Source organism: Lepus europaeus, unplaced genomic scaffold (genome assembly GCF_033115175.1).
Source record: "Lepus europaeus isolate LE1 unplaced genomic scaffold, mLepTim1.pri SCAFFOLD_3_1, whole genome shotgun sequence".
In the NCBI taxonomy this organism is placed as follows: domain Eukaryota; kingdom Metazoa; phylum Chordata; class Mammalia; order Lagomorpha; family Leporidae; genus Lepus; species Lepus europaeus.
In genome coordinates, this window is record NW_026909276.1 from 5,381,821 (window position 1) to 5,392,733 (window position 10,913).

Sequence of the window (10,913 nt, forward strand, 5' to 3'; positions counted from 1 at the left end):
TCAAGTATGTCTGAGTACAGATTTTTACCTGCTGTTAGATAAATCTGAAACAAGAATTTCACAGATCCCACAACATGAAGACAGAAAAACAAAAGAATATATTTTGATGTCTTTACCATTGTTTTCTGATTATTGTTGAAAGATGTTTCACTCATCTTTATTTTTTGATAAAAATCAGAAGAACCATAAATCTTTAGTGACAGACATTTCTATTCAGCAACAAATTATATTTTTTAAAATAGTAATCCTTGCAGATAATCAGAGAAATCTTATTATGGACAATTAGGTATAGAAAACATGCAGGAGAAGATACAAAACTATAGATACATGTATTTTGAAAATCAACCTATCTATTTATCTATCTATCTATCAATCAAATTATCTTTCTATTTTGGGAGGGTGCCAAACCCCTTTGATGGCCTGGGCTAGGCCATTCCAAAGCCAGGACCACAGAATTCACTAAGGATTCCATTTGGTTGGAGGAGATCCAAGCATGTGAGTCATCACCAGCTACCTCCTAGAATGCACACCACCAGTAAGCTGGAATCAGAAGTGGAGCTGACTCAAGAAACCACGTTCTCATATGGAAGGTGGGTATTCTAAGTGATGTCTTAACCACTAGGCCAAATTCTCACCTCTTCTGCCTACTGAAAATATGCCTATTTTTTATATTTATTTTACAGGTAGAGTTATAGACAGAGAGAGAGAGAGAGACAGAGAGAAAGAAAGGTCTTCGTTCCATTGGTTCACTCCCCAAATGGCTGCCATGGCCAGCACTCCGATGATCCAAAGCCAGGAGCAAGGAGCTTCTTCCTGGTCTCCCATGAGGGTGCAGGGCCACAAGCACTTGGGCCATCCTCCACCACCCTCCTGGACCACAGTAGAGAACTGGGCTGGAAGAGGAGCAACTGGGACTAGAACCTGGTGCCCATATGGAATGTTGGTGCTGCAGGCGGACAATTGACCAAGTGAACACAGCGCCGGCCCAAAATGCCTAATTTTTTTTATCATATATGAAGTACATTATTAAATAATTATATATATGTCTTTGTATTTTTTTACTGAAAACATGTAACATGTTTTCATGTGTAATCCCTAATCTAGAATATTATGGGAGTCTTTTATTTTTCATTTGTATAAAACATTTTTAGAAATAGTTGCTGTTCCATAGCAAAACTAATAAATTCCATTCAGCATAATCTGTAGAATTCAAATTACATAAACTTCAAGCAACACATATATTTCCTTTTTTAAGGAATTATTTATTTATTTGAAAGAGTTACACAGAGGCCACTTCCGGCGTAGCCATGGCGGCTAACGCTACTACGAACCCCTCGCAGCTGCTGCCACTAGAGCTTGTGGATAAATGTATAGGATCCAGAATTCACATTGTGATGAAGAGTGATAAGGAAATTGTTGGCACCCTTCTTGGCTTCGATGACTTCGTCAATATGGTATTGGAAGATGTCACTGAATTTGAAATCACACCAGAAGGAAGAAGGATCACTAAATTAGATCAGATTTTGCTAAATGGAAATAATATAACAGTGTTGGTCCCTGGAGGAGAAGGGCCTGAAGTGTGAGCAGATTTCCTTGACTTATGCTAGATTCTGTGTTGTCTTCTGGTGGCAACAACACGGTTTTTTTTTTTTTTAACTTTTTAATGTTTAGATCTCATAAAGCTAAGTTTTCCGTTCAAGGGAAATGCTTTGAAGATATATTGTATACCCATTTTGTAAGTTAATCATGATTATTTTGGAAAAAGAAGAAAAGAGTTTGTTTTTTGAAAACTAAAACAATAAAGGTGTCTTTGGTTAAAAAAAAAATGAAAGAGTTACACAGAGACAGAGAGGTCTTCCATCCAATGGTTCACTCCCCAGTTGGCCACAATGGTTGGAACTGTGTCAATATGAAGCAAGGAGGCAGGAGCTTCTTCCAGATCTCCTCTGTGGGTGCAGGGGCCCAAGGACTTGGGCCATCTTCTACTGCTTTCCCAAGTCACAGCAGAGAGCTGGATCAGAAGTGGAGTAGCCAGGTTTCCAACCGGTGCCCATATGGGATGCTGGCACTTCAAGCCACGGCATTAACTCACTGCACCACAACGCCGGCCCCTCAACACATATATTTCTTAAAGTCATAATCAAAACTTTGTAATAATACCCAAGCCATTTAGGAAAATAATTCTTCATAAATAGCAATCATATAAAATTGAAAAGCAAAAATAAAATTACATATCTTTTAAAAACAAGAGTACTTATTTCTATTAAAAAGAAATTATGGAGTGAGCATTTGACACAACAGTTAAGATGCTGCTTCAGACCCTTATATCCCATTTCAGAGTGCCTGGATTTGATTCCTGGTTCCATTCCTGATTCCAGCTTCCTGATAATGCATTCCTTGTAAAGCAACATGTGGTGGTCAAAGTAGTTGAGGCACTGGCACTCATGAGGGACACTTGGCTCCTAGTATGGCCCAGTCCAGTCCTGATTGCTTGTCGTTGGTGATGTGAAACACTAGATGGCAGCACATGGTGTCTCTCTGTTTCTCTGCCTTTTGAAAAAATAAACAAAATAATAAAATGAATTAACTATGACCCCAATTAATAATGCATTGAAATCTCAGTCATAATTATCTTATTGGAAAAAAAATAAGAAAGACTAAAAATAAGAAATATGTTATTAACCAGAAGAATAAATATATTCTCTCATGCTCAGGAGACGATACAGAAAGAGAAAAACAAAGAGTGAAACATAACCAAAGAAAACTAAAAATTACTAAATTGGCAATGCAAATATACTGGTAGATACTGAATTACATGACTCTAATTTTACCAAAGAAAATCATGCACTGATGTGGAAATAATTCAAGAATAATTTCAAGATTTATTTTTTCTGTTTTCCTTAGACTCAACATTATAATTTTTGTAATGAAATAATGGTTTTATAAACAAAATACAAAAGGACACCATGAACTCGAACAACTCAGTAGAAATAAAATAAATTATTAAAGGACATGAAGTGTCAATTCTCACAAGAAGACATAGAAATGATCAACAGGTAAATATAAAAATGTGCGTAACATCAATAGTCATTAGGAAAATACAAATTAAAACCACAAGGAGATATCTCACACCTGATAAAATGGCTATTTTCAAAACAAAAAAAGAGAGAATGTTGGTTAAAATATGGAGAAAAAGGGAACCTGGTATCTCCCTTGCAAGAATGTAAAAAAACAGGTCTGTTATGGAAAACACTATGGAAGACTCAAAAGCATTAAAAATAGAGCCATCGAAGGGAGGAGAGAACTTCCACTTTGACTATGACCCTATCGGAATAAGATCAAAGTCAGCGAACTCTAAAGGCTTCCATAGCCCTGGCAACTCATGACTAGAGCCTAGGGAGATTACTGACGCCATGAACAGGAGTGTCAAATTGTTAAATCAGCAACAGGAGTCACTGTGTACTTACACCCCATGTGGGATCTGTCCCTAATGTGTCGTCTAAAGCCAAGTGATGCTATAACTAGTACTGAAACAGTATTTTTATACTTTGCGTTTCTGTGTGGGCACAAACTGATGAGGTCTTTACTAATTATATACTGAAGTGATCTTCTGTATATAAAGAGAATTGGAAATGAAAAAAACAAAACAAAACAAAACAACCTTGTGTTAAAATGGAAATGACATAGAAAATTAATTAATTTGAAAAAAAATTATGTAGGATCTCTGTCTTTAATGTGCTGTACATTGCTATTTAATGCTATAATTAGTAATCCAATGGTAGTTTTTTCACTTTATGTTGCTATATGGGCAAAATGTTGAAATCTTTACCTAATATATACTAAACTGATCTTCTGTATACAAAGAGAATTGAAAATGAATCTTTACATGAATGGAAGGGGAAAGGGAGCGGGAAAGGGGAGGGTTGCAGGCGGGAGGGAAGTTATGGGAGGGGGGAAGCCATTGTAACCCATAAGCTATACTTTGGAAATTTATATTCATTAAATAAAAGTTTAATAAAAAAATAGAGCCATCATATACTGTGGCAACAATATCTCTGGAATATATACAAAGCACATGAAATCAGAATGTCAAAGAGAGAGATTCACTGTGTTTTCATGGCAGCATTATTTACACAAACCATGTTATAATTGCAACCTAAATGTCCATCAGTGGATGTATGGATAAAGAAAATGTGATAACATGTACCTTAAAATGTTTGTTTGAAATGCAAATCAAAGAAAAGCTATTTTACTGCAAACATTTTTGAACCATGGGTAATTTCTCTAGACTTTTCTTAAAAACTCTTTGAACATATGTGTGTGTGTGTGTGTAAATTTCTTTGTACTTAAACATATTTTAATTCCATTTTCCATGAACTTTTTGAGGTGCGCTTGTATTTAAATGATGGAATGCTTTCCAACTTTGATGGGGAGGTGGTTTCCTGCCCTGCAGAAACAGAAATGAAGCTATCAGATATTATGCCTAATTAAATAGCCAGGCACAGAAAGACAGCACTACATGATCTAACTAATATATGGAATGAGAAAAGTGTAGTTACAAAAGCAGAGTACGATAATGGCTAGTTGGGGCTCATACATGGGAAATGGTGTGATAGTGAAAACACACTACTGTTTAGTTGGATAGGAGGATCTGTTATACAACAGGGTAACTCTAGTTAATGACAATGTAGTGTTGCTGAACTTTGCTAAGCAAGTAGATTTGGGTATTCATATGACACACAAATAAAAATTCGAAATAAGAAAAAGAAACATTACATCCCAACAACTTGCTTTTTTTTTTGCAAAATCCAAATACCCACAGACTTACTTTTCTTCATAAATGCAAGGTCTTATCTTGTTTTAGTTTATAGAAATATTGTTTTATTGTGGCCGAGAATAACTTCTGGAGGAGCCAAATGTAACAATTCTTTCTCCCCACCTGATATGGACTAAATGTTTCTCCAAATGATTACTGACGCCATAAACAAGAGTGTCAAATTGTTAAGTCAACAACAGGAGTCACTGTGTACTTACTTATGTGGGATCTGTCCTTAATGTGTTATCCAATGTGAAGTAATGCTATAACTAGTACTGAAACAGTATTTTTACACTTTGTGTTTCTGTGTGGGTGCAAACTGATGAAATCTTTACTTAATATATACTGAATCGATCTTCTGTATATAAAGATAATTGAAAATGAATCTTGATGTGAATGGAATGGGAGTGGGAGTGGGAGATGGGAGGGGTGTGAGTGGGAGGAAAATTATGGGGGGAAAGCCATTGTAATCCATAAAATGTACTTTGGAAATTTATATTTACTAAATAAAAAAGAGTACTATTTCCTTTAAAAAGAGTGTCTCTCCAAATTTAATGTCTTGAAGCCTAACTCCCAGTATAATGATATTTGGACATAGATTTGTGGGGGAGGAAATTAGGGTGAGGTTGTCTTGAGCATGTGCCCTTCATGATGCGAGCTCAACTAGAAAAAGAAAAGTTCTAGACAGGCATGCCTGGAGGAGAGACATGTGAGGATACAGCATGTGTGGCTATCTGCAAGGCAGGAGCAGAGTCCTCACCAAGAGCAAAATTGGTGTCATGTTGGTCCTTGACTTTCCAGCCTCTAGAATTGTATGGTGTCCCCTAGTCTTTGATATTTTGTTATGGTTCTATAAACACATAGGCTACTAGCTTAGCAATACCTGATATTGGATGGTAAGTTGTAAGGAGATTGTGGTGGATTAATGGGAAGGACTTATTCTCTGATAAACGAATGAGATACCAATAACTTAGGCTTTTTTTAAATTTGAGCTGATCATGAATAAATTATGTGCTTAAATGTAAGAGTGATTTAACACTAGAATACCAGCTATTTATATAACTAAACTATATTAACATTAACAAATAGAACAAGAAAAGCTTTTTGATCCTCTCAATAGATGGAATGAATGTATGATAAAAATAAATGTTAATTTCAATTTAAAAATAAATTTTGAAAATTAAGAGCAGAATAAAACTGTTGTTCTCCAAATTATCATTTGTATTCAACACTTTTAATCAAAACACCAAAAGGTAACTCATGGAACTTTCATATTCTCCAAAAATCTTTAGATGATAGGAGAACAAGAATGTCAAAATGCTGTAAACTGGGACAACTCATCTTTGCAAACTTAAAATTTGTAAAATTATAAGAATGCAGTGGGATATAAGTACAGAAACAATTAGACTAATGGATTCCTCTGCTATTAATTATGAATGTGCTGGATCAGAGCTTTCTGCTAGTGTACCTGGGAAGGCAGCAAATAATAGCTGAAGTGCTTGAGCCCCACATTTTGAGAGTGAACCAGTAGACAGAAACTCTCACTTCTTTTCATCTTCTACTTTCTCTTCTGCTTCTCTTCTCATCCAGCTTCCCTTCCTTCCTTCCTTCCTTCCTTCCTTCCTTCCTTCCTTCCTTCCTTCCTTTCTTCTTTCCTTCCTTCCCTTTTTCTTTCCTTCCTTCCTTCCTTCCTTCCTTCCTTCCTTCCTTCCTTCCTTCCTTCCTTCCTTCTTTCCTACCTCTTTCTCTTCATTCCCTCATCCACACCCCCATCTCCCCTCCCACTTAAATTCGTTTGTTTAAACCTTTGTCAAAATAGCTTTTAAAATGGTACTGGATTGGTGCCTTCTCATAGGAGAATATTTAAATTAAAGCTTCACTTCTCATCTTTAAAAATTAGCAAGAGCATATGTGAACATTATAAGAATCAAATATCAGAGAAAATAGGATATCAGGATCAACCGATTATTTCTGAACTAAACAAAAAATTGTAAATGTAGAATTTGATAAATATATATATACCTAAAGTTAAATTTAAAATTTATGTGCATTAAAAATATAAAGACAGACTATGAGAATATATGTGCATATGTATAGACAAAATTCCGATATATCTATATCTTGAGTATACATCCATATATCAATAAGAAAATTATGGAAAAACTAATAAAATATGAGTCTATTTCTGCTACAGAGGAAGTATCTATATAATTAAAACCTATGAAGGCAATATAACTAGTCATCAAGTCATCAAAGAGTTGAAAATTAAAACAAGGTATCATTTGATATCCTTCAGATAGTCACAATTGTTGGTCTCAACAACAAAATCATAATTTAGGAAATGAGAACAAAAGTTGCTAGTAACAATATAGATATATACATATAGCTTAGGCATTAATTTGACAAACATTAAAATTGCAGCTATAACTTGGCGTTCAGGAATTCTAAATCTGATGTACTTTGGCCTACATACACACAGAACGACTTACAAGGATGTTATGACAGTGCATGTAGAAATCTCAGAGCCCTTCAGTAAGAAACTGATTTATTCCTACAATGGAATACAATATAGCAGGTAAACAGCTTTTTATTACAGATTCATTCATTTATTTGAAAGTTATAATTACAGAGGGGGGGGCAGAGGCTAGAAGAGTAGTCCTCCATCCACTGGTTCACTCCCAAATGGCCTCAATGGCCAAGGCTGGGCCAGGCTTAAGTCAATAGCCAGGAGTTTATGCTGGGTCTTTCACAAGCATGGAAGAACTCAGACCATTTCTGGTGCTCTCTCCATACATCAGCAAGGAGCTGTATCAGAAGTAGAGGAGCCAGGACTCACACCAGACTGAGGATTGCCCTGCCATGCCACAGTACAGACTCCAGTAAATAGCTTTTCTACAGTGATTCTGCTTCAACAGGACACATATTCCAGAAGAATCACTGTTCTATCTGTGGCTGTTGAGAAATAACAAAGCATGTGGGAAAATTACAGAGAAAAATTGTAAGAAGCCCCCAGATTTGTGCAACTTTATGACTAGAGCTGTAATAACTATTACAACAAACATTAACATAATGTTATACAATTAACATTAACAGATGAGAGGTAAATTATTAAACTACTGAGCTTCAGTTAAAAGTTGCTTGAGGAAATGCAGAGCTGTATCTTTATAAATATTAATGAAAAGTAGTTCTATAAAGATGTGGGACCTGGCTAATATATCCTTCCTACTCAGCACATCTGGGACTGTGATTTTGTAAGTGCTTGTTTTCATATAGATTGTTGATTATAGATTAAAAACCTACTATTAAAAACAATTGACATCAGGATTTGAAAAAATACCATTTAATATGTAAGTATTTGGAAAATAATTTTGAATCCTTAATATCTTTTCAAATTCACACAAATTTCTGCTTATATAGACCATATGATGAAACCCATTTCTTCTCTAGTTTGAATTTTTTACCACTATTAGCACTCTCCAAAGAAATATTGGGAGCCCCTGTGTCCTGTGTAAGTTACAGATGCTTGTGTAGTAAAGCATTGGAATGGTGACTAATCTAAATAAATAACTGTAGTTTGACATGCAAGTCAAGATTCCCTGGTCTTAGCTATTGTGAACTGAGCTGCAATAAACATTAAGGTGCAGACAGCTTTTTTGTTTGCCAATTTAATTTCCTTTGGGTAAATTACAAGGAGTGGGATGGCTGGGTTGTATGGTAGGGTTATGTTCAGGTTTATGAGGAATCTCCAGATTGACTTCCATCGTGGCTTAACCAGATTGCATTCCCACCAACAGTGGGTTAGTGTCCCTTTTTCCCCACATCCTCTCCAGCATCTCTTGTTGGGAGATTTCTGAATGTGAGCCATTCTCACCGGGGTGAGATGAAACCTCATTGTGGTGTTGATTTGCATTTGTCTGATTGCTAGTGATCTTGAACATTTTTTCATGTGTCTGTTGGCCATTTGGATTTCCTCTTTCAAAAAATGACTATTGAGGTCCTCGGCCCATCTCTTAAGTGGGTTGTTTGTTTTGTTGTTGTGGATTTTCTTGATTTCTTTGTAGATTCTGGTTATCAACCCTTTATCTATAGTATAGTTTGCAAATATTTTTTCCCATTCTGTCAGTTGCCTCTTCACTTTCCTGACTGCTTCTTTTGAAGTACAGAAACTTCTCAATTTGATGCAATCCCAAATGTTAATTTTGGTTTTGACTGCCTGTGCTCCTGGGGTCTTTTCCAAGAAGTCTTTGCCTGTACCTATATCTTGCAGGGTTTCTCCAATACTCTCTAATAATTTGATGGTTTCGGGTTGTAGATTTAAGTCTTTAATCCATGTTGAGTGTAAGGTGAAAGGTAGGGGTCTTGCTTCACGGTGCTGTGGCTCACTTGGTTAATCCTCTGCCTGCAGCATCCCATATGGATGCCGGGTTCTAGTCACAGTGCGTCCTCTTCCAGTCCAGCTCTCTCCCGGATTTTGTTTTTTGAAAAATATCTATTGAGGTCCTTGGCCCATCTATAAGTGAGCAGTAGACTGGATAATGAAATTATGGGACATGTACTCTATATAACACTATACAGCAGTGAAAAATGAAATCTGGTCATATCTAACAAAATGGAGGAATCTGGAAAACATCATGCTAAGTGAATTAAGCCAGTCCCAAAGGGACAAATATCAAGGAAACCTGTCGAAGTGATATGGACACTATGAGAAACAGTGACTTGATCAGCATTTGTCCTAACTGTTGATGTACTATTTAATACTTTATCCATTTTAGTATTTTTTGTTCTACTTAATACTATTGGTTGAACTCTGTAATTAACACACAATTATTCTTAGGTGTTTAAATTTAACTGAAAAGAGATCTCTGTTAAATATAAGAATGAGAATAAGAGAGGGAAGAGATGTACTATTTGGGACATGCTCAAGCTGACTTGACCAAAATGGTAGTGTTAAAAACATGCCAGGGGATTCCAATTTAATCCCATCAAGGAGGCATGTACCAATGCCATCTCACTAGTCCAAGTGATCAATTTCAGTTCACAATTGATCACACTAAGAGCACTAAGAGTCAAAGGGATCACATAAACAAGACTTATGTCTGCTAATACTAACTGATAGAATAAAAAATGAGAGAATGATCCAACATGGGAAGGGGTATACACAGCAGACTCATGGAATGACATATGTCCTAAACAGCACTCTGGCCTCAGAATCAGCCTTTAAAGGCATTCAGATCTGGCTGAAGATCCCATGAGAGTATTTTAGGCATGGAAAGCCAAGGCACTCTGGAAAAAAAATAAATGAAAGATCTCTGTGAGTGAGATCCCAGTAGAAAGAATTGGCCAGCAAAGAAGGAGGTACCTTTCTCTGAAGGGAGGAGAGAACTTCCACTTTAACTATGACCCTGTCGAAATAAGATCGAAGTCGGTGAACTCAAAAGGCTTCCATGTCCTTGGCAACTCATGACAAGAGCCTAGGGAGATTACGGACGCCATAAGCAAGTGTCAAATTATTAACTCAACAACAGGAGCCGTTATGTACTTACTCCTCATGTAGACTATCTGTCCTTAATGTGTTGTTCAATGTGAATTAATGCTATAAATAATACTCAAACAGTATTTTACACTTTATGTTCTGTGTGGATGCAAACTGATGAAATCTTAATATATACTAAATCAGTCTTCTGTATATAAAGAGAATTGAAAATGAATGCTGATGTGAATGGAATGGGAGAGGGAGCAGGAAAGGGGAGGGTTGTGGGTGGGAGGGAAGTTATGGGGTGGAAAAATCCATTGTAATCCATAAACTGTACTTTGGAAATTTATATTTACTAAATAAAAGTTTTAAAAAAATTCCCCGCAAAAAATGGTGGTTTTTAGAACACAGGATTATAATGAAAGACAACTAAAAATTGACTTACACATTCTGAACAGAAATAGGGCTTCAGAAATAGAAATATTCCCTTTGTAATGCTGAAAAGTCTACATTGCTGAATATAAAATTGATGAAATAATGGGGCAGAGCCAAGATGGTGGATTAGTGAGGGCGGGCACCAATAGTCCAGGAAAAGATAGTTTAATAAAAGTGGAGTTCCTGTAG

The 10,913-nt window shown here is 36.1% G+C and overlaps 1 protein-coding gene across 1 annotated transcript; it reads left to right on the forward strand.

The window, feature by feature from the left end:
- The first annotated feature begins 1,293 nt into the window (after positions 1-1,293).
- Positions 1,294-1,801, forward strand: LOC133755338 (U6 snRNA-associated Sm-like protein LSm5). Its single transcript, XM_062185471.1, has one exon. It carries the CDS (start codon positions 1,308-1,310, stop codon positions 1,581-1,583), a length of 276 nt encoding a protein of 91 aa, XP_062041455.1. The 5' UTR covers positions 1,294-1,307; the 3' UTR covers positions 1,584-1,801.
- The last annotated feature ends 9,112 nt before the right edge of the window (positions 1,802-10,913 follow it).